Source organism: Pantherophis guttatus, chromosome 1, assembly GCF_059756535.1.
Source record: "Pantherophis guttatus breed Tessera chromosome 1, ASM5975653v1, whole genome shotgun sequence".
In the NCBI taxonomy this organism is placed as follows: Eukaryota; Metazoa; Chordata; class Lepidosauria; order Squamata; family Colubridae; genus Pantherophis; species Pantherophis guttatus.
The window spans coordinates 103294028-103308763 of record NC_142063.1 but is presented as its reverse complement, the minus strand read 5'-3'; the positions used below and the strand labels follow the sequence as shown (position 1 = coordinate 103308763).

The 14736-nt window shown below is 36.1% G+C and overlaps 1 protein-coding gene across 1 annotated transcript in view; it reads right to left on the bottom strand.

Moving 5' to 3' along the window:
* The window catches only part of LOC117665245 (tumor necrosis factor receptor superfamily member 10B-like), a 28822-nt gene that overhangs the window by 7587 nt on the left and 6499 nt on the right, over nucleotides 1-14736 (bottom strand). Inside the window, exons 2-6 of the mRNA XM_034416912.3 lie at nucleotides 12535-12616; nucleotides 9590-9721; nucleotides 5794-5902; nucleotides 2525-2598; nucleotides 1030-1158 (exon numbers count right to left, since the gene is read on the bottom strand). Coding sequence (XP_034272803.1) covers nucleotides 1030-1158; nucleotides 2525-2598; nucleotides 5794-5902; nucleotides 9590-9721; nucleotides 12535-12616 — 526 coding nt within the window. The remainder of the gene's footprint in view (nucleotides 1-1029; nucleotides 1159-2524; nucleotides 2599-5793; nucleotides 5903-9589; nucleotides 9722-12534; nucleotides 12617-14736) is intronic.

The window sequence follows — 14736 nt, the reverse complement described above, 5'->3', positions numbered from 1 at the left end:
TGGGGAAGCCAGATTCACTTAACAACTGCGTTACTAATTTAACAGCTGCAGTGATTCACTTAACAACTGTGGCAAGAAAGGTCGTAAAGTGGGGCAAAACTCACTTAACTTAGCAACATAAATTTTGGGCTCAACTGTGGTTGTAAGTTGAGGATTTCTGATCCTGCATTCTGCAGGAACTTTGGACAGGATTGCAACGTTATGCAATGGACCATGGGTTGGCACAAAGGAAGGTAATGGGTAAGAGCCGGGGTGTCAAACTCGATTTTATTGAGGGCCACATCAGGATTGTGTTTGACCTCATGGGGCTGGGGTGGGCGTGGCCAGGGTGGTATGGCCAGCTCGACGTCACTTGTGTGGGGGGTGCCTGTGATGTCTCGAGCGCTCTGCCAACGAAAACGGGCTCCCAAGCTCTGTTTTCAGTTGTGACAGCCTCCTGCCACCCTCTGCCAGTGAAAATGGAGCTCGGAAGGGCCGCCGTTTTGCTGGCAGAGGCATCATGTGCTGGTCCTTCGCTGCTTCCAGGGTGGCCCAGATCTAAGCACCCTGTGGGCCGGATCCGTCCCCTGGGCCTTGAGTTTGACACCCTTGGGTAAGAGGAAATAAGCAATCTTTGTCCCATGGGTGAGGAGTCTTTAAAAGAAAGATTTACTTCATGTTAACATATCCATTCTAATAATCAAGGTTTGAAACAAGCATTTTTAGCTTCCAGTTTGTAATTTACATGAAAATGCTTCAACCTCATATATCCATAGACCTCCAGCAAATATGCACATTTCTCCAATTGGCTTAGCATGTTGTGTGAATCCAGCTATTATGTTTTATATGCTATGATTTATATTTTAGTGCAATCTGAACATCCAATTGATATTTATTCAACCAACCTTTGTTAAGCAAACTACAATGTGCAAATCCAACTCACAAATTAGCACTGTTTCCTGCTTTGGGTCTCCCAATTTTTCTGTACTTTGGTTCATTTAATATTAGCTAGCAAATTATTTCATATTCACCGATACATCAGGAAATTACCTTTCTTCATTGCAGAATTGGATTTTCTCCGTTTATATATGATGCAACATATCAACATAAAGAACACCAACAAAACCAGTGCAATTAAACCACCAATCACGATGTAAACAAATGAGGAATCTGAAGCTTCTAAAAGAAAAAAAAAATAGGAAACCTTTAAATAAATTAAAGATAACAAGACTCTTCTACATATGCACTCATAACATGCCAAGAATGGAGGTTAGATTTATAGATAATGGTACAGCTATATGAACCCTGCCCTTAGTTTGAAAACTATTTATTTTATTTATTTTTATTTTATTTCGAATTTATATACCGCACCTTCTCCCGAGGGACTCAGGGCGGTGTACAGCCAGCTAAAAACATACAATACAAACATTAAAAACAATTAAAAGGATATATATTAATTTGGCCCCAATTTAAAATGACAAACCAGTTAAAAATGTTTTTTAAAAAATGTTAAGCCAGCCCGCCTTGCTGGAAAAAGAAAGTTTTAAGGGCACGGCGGAAGACACCGAGGTCTTGAATTCTCCTTATCTCTGGGGGCAGCTGATTCCAGAGGGTAGGTGCCCCCACAGAGAAGCCCCCCCCCGGGGGTCACCAGCCTACATTGTTTGGCTGATGGCACCCTGAGGAGGCCCTTTCTGTGGGAGCACATAGGTCGGTGGGAGGTCATCGGTAGCAGCAGGCGGTCTTGAAGATAACTAGGTCCTATGCCATGGAGCGCTTTAAAGGTGGTGACTAAACATGTTGCAAATACCAAGTATATTCTTGTTTATTCAGAGAAACATAATATTGCAAATCATGATTTAGCATAAAAAGCGAATCCAGACAACTGCTTTGGGGAACAAAATTAGCCAGAGCTTTACAGAAACTTACAAAATATCCTCCGATATTGAGTTTCATTTCTGGAGTGAGAATGCATGCCCACATCCATACAGGAGATAATCTGGTGTCCTCCAAATCATTTGACTTGTATCTCCCATAATCTTTTGCTACTGATCATACTAAGGCTTGTTGGGGTTTAGGGTTAGGGTATCAGCTTCCTTACTCCCAACAGAGACAAAACAGTACTAATGTACTAATTCTGGGAAGGAAAAATATCCTAGCCATACTCTTTTCATGTACCAGATTAACCTCTCAGCCTGGTATTTTTCCAAAATAGACGGCAACTAGTGTTTGGGTTATGACCCTAATTGGGGCTGGAATTTTCATTGATAAACAAAGAAGTCCTTAAATGAAACATTGACCATATTGTTTAATGACAACAGTCCCAGCTGTCCAGTCATTAGGTGGGGACCTCACACTTCTGTCCTGCATGAAGTCCCTCTCCTTCAACATGGACAACTGCAAAATAAAATCACTTGATACTGGTTTTGCAGCCTTCCCATTGTTTGAATTACAATATAATGCTAAATTGTCATTAAATAAAAATAAAGGTAGTCCTTGACTTACAACAATTTGGTCTATGATTGTTTGAAGTTATAATATTAACCTGGATATGGTGGTCCGCATTTCATATCTGTTGTGGCACTGCAGTTTTCCATAATCACCTGTCCTTCAGGACACCTAGAATTTTTTTTAAAAAGGTAGATTGTTTATTTAAGAAGTCATATCTATCTATTATATGAAAACTAACAGAGCTGCCTGGGACTTTTGAAAAATCAATGAGCTCTGGAGTAAGAGTACATCAAGTTGTTTTTCTTCTACAATCTAGCATGCAAAAAATATAAATACTTATACAATTTAGTTTTCTTTAACAAAATGGGATAAATTTTGCAGGCAACCTTGAGAACCGAAGGGTTGAAATATGCCAAATTTTACAGAAACTGATATAGTTCTAATTTTATTATTTGTTGTTTACAAAAACTTAATTTAACTTATTTTAGGATAAAACTGTATGAAATGATTATGCCCATTCTAAATCACAGTGAGACTAACTGCTGGAGGTCGAAGAAGAAGTGGAATTTTCCACAGAATAATTCAAAAGGCCTTACAAACCTTACCCAACTTGTGATGGGACATTGGTAAAAATTAGGTATGTTCATTAAACAAATTCCTCCCTCCCCAAAATTGCCTCCAATGGCAAATATACCATAAATGAAATGATGAAAAGTCACACTGGTCTAACAGGCAGATCAGCTGATTATAGTACTGTTATTTTGCCTATTACAGCTTTTTATACAAATCAAGAATGGTAATGTTTGAGATCTGGAGCTACAATTCAGTACCAATATTTTCCAGAAATCTAGAAAATTCATACAAGATGTGGGCCCAAATTTTTGAAGTCTATTTTTAAGGATAGGGATAGGGGGAAAAAAAGACTCAACGACAAGTACCACCACCTCCATCAATTGTGGGCCCCAAATAAATTTTCAGTCTATTTTTAGAACTTGGGGAGGGTAATTTTGTTAAACACCACCCAAATTTGGCCATTTTAACTAAATTTCAGCCACATATTTTCAGAGGGGCCTCCTGCAGCTGAGATTGCCCACCCTGCAATCTAGGGATCACCTGATTTAGATTTATAAAATATATATTTTATAAATATCCAATCAAAAATATATAAGATCTAGAAATGAAAGGGACAGTCTCAGGAATCTTTATTAACTTTCCAAAACATATGAGTTAAAATATTTCAGAATCCCAGTTCTGAGCTCTGAATATGACTTATTCAATTAAACATTGAGAATTTGAATTTTTCTAAGATTTTATTTCAGTTTCTTTAACAAGATGAGGAGCGGATACAAAACACAGGAAGAAAACATTTTTGTGTGGGGAAGCTATAGTCTGAACTAATGACAATTAGTTGTCACTTTATTGATAATAATCAGGAGTCTGGTAGCACCTCTTTTATCTAAGACATTTTTATTAGATGGAAAAGATGCCACCAGACTCCTGTTATTTTTTGCCATTATAATTTACTAAGGTTCTTCTCTTACAGTATTGGGAAATACATGTAAACTATCTGAAACAGTTAAGTTTCAGTTCCTCATGAAAATCAGTAGTGCCCAATGTGGCATCCAAAAGAGCCAATGTGTCTACAGTCACCTCCTTTGATCCCTGCCAAGTTTTTTTAAATGTTTAATTTTAATTTCAATTTTGTTAAAAACAAGGAAAGCTGACCTGCTTTAAAGAAAAATGTCACTCCATCATCATCATCATCATCATCATCATCATCATCATCATCTCCAAAAATATCTCTGGTCTCCAAAGGAATGCCTTAAGCTTTCTTAGAAAATAAAAATGGTATCTGCAGGAGTTAAGTGTTTTGTCTGGAAGTGCGCCTAACTTATTCTCCACTCTCATTCTTGTAGCAGGAAATTATCACTTCTGGTAAAACTTGAATTAGACTGCTAACTTAAAGACTGTTTTAAGTCTTTAGCAAGCAAAACAAACTGCAACCCTCTCAATTCTTTTTTTGAGATGTTGAGGTGGTGGCATTCCATATATGATAAAAACAAGTATCATACTCAATACCAGGACATTTCCAGATAAAATATTTTTGTTGCTTGGTGTTTTGCTATTTGTTTAGTTTCAAAAAAAAATTACCAAATGACTTCAGTAAATGAATAAGATTGTTTATCAAATACATTGCCCAATTTCCCTACTAATCCTTATTTTTACTGTCTTCTGAACTTCTATTTGTCCCTTAAACATACACGTGCAAAGATTTGTGACCAAATGATGTAGACTGCAGCAATTTGGTGTGGTGATTAAGCAAGGCAGGAAAGAACAACACTATTAAAAACGAAACAAAACCAACAAGCAAGTAGAAGTAAAACAGAATGCAGGAAATTCATGGCAAAAGAATGCAACCCTACTGCGCTGGCACTATGAATTCCAAAATGTTGGGCCTTGATGACTAGGAATTATCTGGACTGTAGTCCTTGCACATCTAAAGGCGACACTCTCAAAGTGCTACATTAAATCAAGAGTCCCCAACTATTGTTAAATCTGCAGCAAAAGAAGATTTTGTGGAATGTGACAGAACCACATGTGCAAAAGTGAATACTGCAAATAAGATAGCCAATAATTTTTAAATATGCCATTCCTGCCATGTTATCTAGTTCTAACATCACTGGGGCCAATTTTAGCACACTTATCCAAAAGTTAATAGGCTGAGCTACACAAAATTAATAGATTGAGCTATACAAAAGCTTTAGGAAATAGCATACGTTGTACATTTATGAATTAAATGTACAACTTGATATTCCAAAGCAAAGTAGCCTGAGGTACAACTTTAGAGTTTTTACAGATGCAGCTACTGAAGGGTTTTTTTTAATGTAGCAGAAGTAGAAATTAAACATGGAGAGTAATCCCACGGTATAAATCAATTAAACCAACATTTAATTCTGGAATTCTTGGCATACAGCTCAAAGGCAGTGGGTTTTGCCCAGAAAAGATTATATACCAATTCCTGCTATATTGCATCATTAAAGATATTGGATTTTGCTTAAAAAACAACAACTACCTATGTTTGAACGTAAATTTTACATATTATTTTTCATAAACTATTGGATCAACTGTTTATATTGTTTATGCTGTTCTTTTAAATCTGAGTTACAAAGATGGGAGTTGTAAATTGCTCAGAGTTGGTTTCAATTGGAGGGTCTTATTAGCCCAGCAAAATGAATGAATGGATATGACTTATAAATATCAACTTACCTTAAATTCAATCAATCTATTGCAAGTGTTTATATGTGTGAAACATACTCTCTATCATAAAAGGTAACTGCACTATAAGTATATTACTGTACATACCGTATCTTGCATTTCACACACTCCTCACAGCCTTGAGGGCAGAAATAGCCATCATTGCACTGACATTCAGTATTCTTCTCCCTGGTGCAAGGTGCTATCATTTTGTAACCTGAAACAGAATTTCCTAACCTTATCAACATGGACAATTTTTTCTTTCTAAAGAAACAGAAATATACACACTATTCTTTATCAAACTCTACAGGAGATACTAAAAATGAAACAAAATAGAAAAGGACGAAGATTATGAATGAATTGCAGGAGTAGCTTTGGGGCAAGGAAAAGTGAAGTTTGAGACAATGGGAAACTAAGCCGTCAGGTTCAGGGGTGGGTTCTAAATTTTTTTACTACCAGTTCTGTGGGCGTGGCTTATTTTGTGGGCATGGCTTGGTAGGGGGGTAATGTAACTGGGTGGGCGTGGCCAACTTTTTTTCCCCCCTTACTTTTAAAAGGATTTTTTCTACAACTTTAAGAGGTTGCAGAAAAAAATGCTTTTAAAAGCCACTGACGATTAGGCAACTCAGCTGGGATCGCCAGTGGCTTTTTTTTTGTAAATATTTTTTTTTATTTTTTTTCAAACTTAAACATAAAATATGATTTTCAGGAGCAGAGTCTCGATCCAGTCCATAGATGGTTACCACGCCTACATTTGTTTAACAAGCTCCATTCACAATTTCCCATTATATCTTTTACAAATGAAAATTCAAAACATAAAAAAGCAAGTTTTAACATAAATTCTAACATCTTCATCTAAGCAATTCCATTATATCAATACAATTTTAATTTCAAATTAACTTTCACTCATTTTTATATCTATATATCAATCTTAATTATATCTTGTTCTTCTTCACCTTATATCTTTTACCATCAGCATCAAAAAAAATTTTTTTTAACAATATTCTAACCTCTTATTCTAATTATTTACCCTACAATTTTATCACCATAAATCTTAATTTCAGATTCCATACCACTCCATTTTATTACACTTTATAAGATAAAATTCCATCTAATTCTTAATATCTTGACCCTTTCCTCGATTCTTAATATCTTAAACTTTATCAATTTATCTTTGATTTTATCCAACTTATCATCTATTACACTTTTCATGTTACACAGATTTATCACACCATACCTCCCTCTATTATTTGGCTATTATCCAACATACTCTGTTTGGCTGATTCCCAGCATATTCTTCTCCAGAGCACCAACTATTTTTGGCTAATTTCAATATAATCTCCTCCAAGCCTACCACCGTTATTGGCTAATTTCCAGCATATTTTGTTTGGCTGATTTCCAGCATAGTCTCCTCCAACTCTCCTCCTGTTTGTTTGGCTGATTTCCAGCATTTTATTGGCTTATTTTCCAGCATATTATGTTTGGCTGATTTCCAGCATAGTCCCCTCCAGGGCTCCCACTCTTGTTTGGCTGATTTCCAGCATAGTCTCCTCCAACTCTCCTGTAAGTGGCTGATTTCCAGCGTTTGAACTAGTTTCCAACATATTTCCTCCGAGTCTCAAACTCTTATCTAGTTGGTATCCATCCCTCTTATTTTAACTTCCCCTTAACATATAATTATCTATTTTATGTCAGTTTCCAGCGCAGTCTTTCAAATTAGTTCTCAATATATTTCATAATCATAATCATTTCCATCATATATTAAATTAAATCACAATTTGTCGCTAATATCTGTGTGTCTGATAGTTCGTTCAATAAAACCTTAATCCAGCATAGTCATCAATCTAACATTTTTTTGCAAATTAAAATTAAAACATGTTACATCAAGTAATAAATTTTTCTTAAAGTTGTCTCACAGTAATATATACTCTTCTTTATTGTTTTAACCACCTATATATCATCCTCTATTTTAATTGCTAACTCTTATTTTCTATTTTTATTACTCCAGAAGCCTTTCTGTTTTTATCCAAAAAACATGTATACCTTTAGGCTTTTAACCTTTACGTTTCAATTTAGTTACATTTAAAATTTATTACTTTATTTCCTCCTTTTCTTCCTTTTTCTGTCTGTCCATAAACGTTCCATTTCAAAGTTCATCTGTTCAAATTAAAAAATTCTGTATGTTCCTTTAATGCTTTTATAATGTCTGTTACATGTGTGATGTATCAACTTCCTGTCTTTTTTTCCTGCGCCACACCTAATTTTTTTTGCTAAGCTTGTTCCAGTCACGGAATGGGCCAGAGGCTTTTAAAGGCATTTTTTTTTACAACCTCTTCGGTTGTAAAAAGCATTTAAAAAGCATTTAAAAATGCTTTTGAAAGCTTCTAACGATTCTAGCTGAGCCACGCGATCATCAGAGGCTTTTTTTTTTTACTTTTAAAAGCATTTTTTCGGCCGAAGAGGTTGTAGAAAAAATGCTTTTAAAAGTTTTTTAAAAAGCCTCTGATGAGGTGGGTGGGGGACCAGTTTGGGAACGTGGCCAGCCAATGTTATTACCGGTTCTCCGAACTACTACAAATTTTTACTACCGGTTCTTGTGAACCGGTGCAAACTGGGACCAACCCACCACTGGTCAGGTTCCTAAACACAGTCTTTAGCTTAGAATCAGAGATGGAAGAGGTCATTTAGATTAGTAGCCCCTCAACCTTTTGGGCACCAAGAACTGGTTCTGTAGAAAGAGGCTTTTTCATGAATCAGGGAGGGCATGGTTTCGCATGCTGCCTGTATCCCACAGATGGGGCTTCGCTTGTTTACAGGGCCTGGTTGCTTGCATGCTGTGGACTGATGCCAGTCCATGGACTGGGGGTTGGGGACTCCGATTTACTTCACCAATTCAGCGCAGGAATTCAAACTAATGTCTAACTTCTACTTGAATAAATCCAAGTAAAGGCAACTGGCTACCTTTCTGGGTGATTGGCTTAATTACAGCTTAATTTCAGAAGCCCTGTGCAAATAGATGAATTCAGACCTCAGGCAGATGCTATACAACTGCCCACCAGGCAAGGAAGAAAGGGGCGGGGAAGAGAAGCCTATGAAAAATAAAGTTTACTGCCAAGATCAGGTGACTTTGGACAACAAAAAAGTACTCAAAGTAACCCTTACTCAGTTTAAACAAAGTAGGAATGAGGAGGTAATGTGGTAAAAGGCTAGCAAAATTCTACGATATATACAGTAGTGGCCAAAATTGTGGCCTTTTGGGAAAACTATATTTTTGAGGTTTGATGGCTAATAACACCATTTTTATTTTATTTTTTTGGAGTTTCAAGATAATCATATTCTACTGCTGGAATGGCCTGGGAATAGCCCAGATCTTAAACCAATTGAAAATCTATGGAGCCAACTTAAGAAACTTGTTAGTCAGAAGCGACCCAGCAATAAAACCCAGTTAATAGAAGCAATCATTCAATGAATCTTGGTTTCATATTATAACAGCTGCAGAATTAAAAAACTTGGTTCACTCCATGGGAAGACATTGTGAGGCCATAATTCATGCTAAAGGTTATCCAATTAAGTATTAACTGACATGATAATTTTTGTATATCTCATTTTTTCTACGTATCTCACTTTTCTTCTTTATACTGTAACTGCTATTCTAATAGCAAATTCTTCATAAAAGTTATTGCATTACATTCTTGATTAAATTATCTTTCCATTGATATATAATTTTATAGTACTACTCCCAAAAAAGTGGTGTTATTAGCTAGTTTTAGAAAATACACTTTTCCCAAAAGGTTTCCACAATTTTGGCCATTACTGTAATACACTATAAGATTGTGGCAGAATCTTATAAAATCTGATGCTGAAAAGTAGCGCAATTCAGGAATAGTGTCCAAAATGTACTTACCAGGTTTGCAGTCAATACACGGTAAGCAGTGCTCTAAACCATTGTCATGTTCAGTATAATTTTCTCCGTCTATACAGTGTTCACATTTTCCCTGTGTATGTGGAACAGTACAGAATTCTTCAACACGGCTACCTATGATATGGGATAGCAAATGAAAGTTAGTATTTGAATATATGTAGCTATACACTTTTGGCTTGTGCATGTCATATGCTTATACCACCAACTGTTTTCCAACTGCATGTTACAAGACTGCCAACTAATGAAGAACTTTCACACTGGAATCATGGGACTTATATCTGAACTAATATGAATTAATTATTGATTGATAAATCACTTCACATTTAAACTCTGCATTGTTCTGCTGTTTAAGTCTTGTGTAATTAAGCCGCCAAGCAGAGCTAACAAAATCATTTACATTTGTGGTCAAAATCATCCAACAATTATCACCTGAAATACAAAGGATATAAAATACAGGTTTCTTTCTGTTTTCTATTAGAGATGATCACAACTGAACACAGCAAATGACTTTTCATCCCCCAAATAATATTTTGCTTGAATCAGGATATTCCCAAAGTTTCTTACAACAATTATACTACGACTGTTGGCAGAGGAAGTACGGCATGATGACAATACCCCTAAATAGTAAAAATGAGCACTCCAAATTAAGTTCTATAAACACGTATTAAAAATGAATTAATAAAATCCATTTTATTACCCTTGCATGAGATGTATGAGATTTTCACCCAGGGACATCAAAATCTCACTAGATTTGCTTTTTAAGAAATCTTTAACTGCTATGCCATTGCTGATTCTGGTCTCTGATTCTGGGACACATTGGAATTCATCCATACAAGCGATCAGAAGCAAACTATATATATCTTAATGCCTTCACTAACAGCACATCACGAAGTCTTACTGGAAGCCCAGTGATGACTATTATCCACCCCCTATAAAAGAGATGGGCTGACCAGGTACACATACTAAGCTTTGGGCATGTATTTTTGATAGATGCTGTTGCACAATCAAGCTTGCAAAATCACTCAGAGGAAGCAAAGAATTAATCATCCTGTCAGTCAGCAAAGACATTTTTGCAAATTGGAATACATTTGATTGGTACCAGGATTTTTTAAAGCCAGTATTCTATAGCAGCCCTAAACTTTCTCAACCTTTTTGGCTACATGGACTGGTAGTGGAGGGAGGGAGGGGGAAAGATTTCACATGCACAACCTATATCCTGCACATGTACAAATAAAGCTTTGCACTCTCCTGCTGCTTGCATGGCCCAGTTCCCAACACCCCTGTTCTGCCTAAAATGATTTGGTGGACTATCCATAAAGAGATTTTAGGCTGTGAAACATTGATAAGATGTAAGAAATTGCCTTACAGGACTTAAAAGGCTAAGGGGTGGGAAGATAGACTCTCTTCTTTGGAGAAAAAGTGGGATAAAATGAAGTAGTTGGAAAAAAATGCAGAAGTCTATGTGACTTCCAGTACCTTCTATCTCTTTTAAAATGTATCTAGTTTTGTCAAAGGAACTACTTCTGGCAAACTGCCACCCTAGTTATTTTATTGAGGAAGCACACCCATTTCAGATTACACAACAGGAAAAAGGATACTGTAAATAGCAAGATCATGGTGGAGAGAACATTTTTCAAGACATGGTATATGGACTTTGTTAAGAGAAAAAAATTCCATTCAAATTTCATAGTTGTCGTACCTCAAGAAATTGGGGGCATAAATGGTCAAAAAGCGAATAAAAATGGCCAGGTCAGGCTGTGTATATTTTCATTAACTGTGCAAGGGCTAGATTTCATAGTTTGAAAATAAAATCAATTGTAGAAGGGATGTAAATAAAATTTACACCCTCCATTGTTTGACACAATTTTCCTTCAGTTTGCTTTTCATTCCAGAATTAATTTAATTGATTCAAGAATTAATTCTAGGCTTCAGACCAGAGTATAAGGATGCCCATCTCTCCCTATTCTTTATTTGCTCCTTAAAATGATTACCCATTTTTATTTTTTAAATAGGTGACAACACTTAGTGACCTTGGACAATCTTTAAAGCAAAAAAAAAAAAAAAGAGAGAGAGAAAAGTAGCAGTAGCTAAACAGGATCAGACCAGGTTAGAACTTGAATGAGAATACACCAGAACCTCACGACTAAATGCTAGGCTTGAAAGTCAAAGAACATTTCAGGAAGTGATAATGGCAAATGATTTCCATATTATTGCAAAGAAAACATTAATACATCCATGTAATACCCATCCAGAATGTTCTATTCAGGGGACCCTCTTTCTTTAGTATGTCACATGCCCGGCAAAATAGAACTACAATTATCAGAATTCATAGCTGGCTGGCAATATTAGACACTGCAAACCAACAAATACAGGTAGTCCTCGACTTACAACAGTTCATTTAGTGACCGTTCAAAGTTACAATGGCACTGAAAAAAAGTGACTTACACCATTTTTCACACTTACGACCTTTGTAGCATCCCCATGATCATGTGATCAAAATTCAGATACTTGGCAACTAGTTCATATTTATGACCATTGCCATGTCCCAGGGTCATGTTGCGACCCTCTGACAAGCAAAGTCAATGGGGAAGCCAGATTCACTTAACAACCGAGTTACTAACTTATCAACTGCAGTGATTCATTTAACAACTGAGGCAAGAAAAAATTTAGCTGAGGCATAAAATGGGGCAAAGCTCACTTAACAAATGTCTCACTTAACAACAGAAATTTTGGGCTCAATTATGATCATATGTCGAGGACTAACTGTATAGAATAACCTAAAATGAGAAAGGTTTTTTTAGATTCAAAGACACCACCTACTGACACTAATTGTTTTACAGTAGCTTCTGTGTTCTTTCAAAAAAGACAGCCCCAATTTCTTTCACCGGAATATAAAATCGTACTATCATCTTATTATGAGAACTTACCTGCAGGACAGCGTTTGCAACAAATCCCAGAATATGGGAATTCTCCAGAATTGCAGTCAGCCCACAGTGGTGGAGATTCGACCTAGGGGGTTTGGAAAGGGAGAGGTTTCTTCTATTCATTGCACTTTTCCAGCAATATTATCTTGTCTTAATCATGCACGAACCTGCACAGTCAAACCAAACTGTAAAGCTGTCAAGATAAACTAAATTCAAATTCTATTATCAAAAGAAAATAAAATTTGATCTTTGTGTGTGTGTGTGTGTGTGTGTGTGTGTGTGTGTGTGTGTGTGTGTGGCAGGGGGAGAATCAATATTATATAGTCCTTCTCATGGAATGAGTATAACATGCCAGGATGGATAAAAATCAATGATTTAAAAAAAAATTTTTTTAAAAAAATCTGATTTTTAAAATTTAAATCCGACTTTTTTGATCTTTATCAAATTTACTTTAATAAAATGCTTTTGGAGTAAAAATCTATCTAAAGATACTTTTCTATTTAAGATACATAAATTAATTTAGTTTCTTCAGCATGAAATGGAGCTTAGTTATGTAGCATGAGGCTGTATATTCTGCAACATTGGGACTGTCGATAAGTCAACAGCGGGTCAGAAGAGTAGCACAGATGACAGTTGCTCTTTAAAAATTATGATTTAAATCGAGTTGATTTAAATCAAGCCTTTTTACTAGTAATTTAAATCATGATGAATCCAACCTGTAACATGCTATGAGTAACTTGTCCATGTCACAGGCTCAGAATAAAATACAATTTCCTTCACTTTCCTCCTGACCTATCTCTGTTAAGGTCTTCTTCCTCACTCTCTACAATTCTCTGCCCCACAGTGGCCAACTAGATGTTTTGGGGAATTTCATGAACATGAACTGGAGTTCATGAACATGAACAAATCACCATCTTCCACTACTGCTTCATGGCATTTAATATTTAAGGAATACTGCCTGTGGAATCTTATGCCATAAGACTCCAAAAGCCATTCTACTTGAAGAGTAGAAAGTCTACAATTCAAGCAACTTTTGAGACATCAGGAGTTTTTCATAGCTTTTAAGATGAAACAAAAGGAACTCCAAAAACCATTTCACAAATCAGAATTCTTTCGAAGCTTGAAAAATAACTTTTAAAAACCACAATGGTTATATTACTTGATGAGGAAAAAAATTTTTCCCCGGAACTCAGGTGCCAGATATTTTTGTCTCTGAACACTAGGATAATCTGACACCAATACCTACAATTCGATAAAACACCAAGAGAATAATATTCATCTTGAAACTAGTCCTAATGTAGGCCCTACGGTTGGGGGGGAAAAACTAGCCTAATATTTAGACTTTCTTCTCTCTTCCTATTTCTTGCTTTCTATAGCATTTTGTCTGACAAATAGTGCAAAACTTAAAATCTTGCTTGAATATCTGTGGGATTTTAATTGGTCCCTAATAAAGATGTTACTCCAATTCAACCAATAATGATTCAGCCAAGATCTGGGGAATTATCTATCTATATACTACTAAAATTCTCCTATCTTTTTGTCTGTTGGTAACCTTCAATTAGGCCAAACGGTGCATCACTGTGCAAAGTGTTTTGAATCAAGGTACCTCAATTCTGTTAAGTTAAGGCAAGGGTCCCCAAACTTGGCAGCTTTAAGACTTGTCGACTTCAGCTTCCAGAATGCTGGCTGAAGAATTCTGGGAGTTGAAGGTCACAAGTCTTAAAGCTGCCAAGTTTGAAAACCTCTGAGTTAAACAATGTGTATAAAATCTGGGACTAATTACTTCTGTGTAATTGAAATTTCAAGGCTCTTCACACCAGTTGTATTCACAAAATTATACTTACTACAGCATCACCTCAATCATGTGATTGAAACTTCCAACACTCTCTCCCAGTTTCCCAAAAACAAAGTCAATGGGGAAGCTGGAAGGAAGTTGGAAGTTGCTCATGCTCCTACTGCTTTCTTGCCTGTTCATGGGCATTCTGTTTCTCTGTTTAAGTAAGGAAATATCTCTGAAAAGATGATCCAACACGTCATGGTTCTAGTTAGCAATATAAAATTGGAACTCTCAAATTGCTTACACAGGAAAGGATCCGGATAACTTTTAAAGTACAACACCTAACTTTAAATATATGGCAACAGATGGAAACTGGAATGAATCGTAGCATCAAGTAAAATAGGTCTGGCAGTTCAAATCTAGTGAAT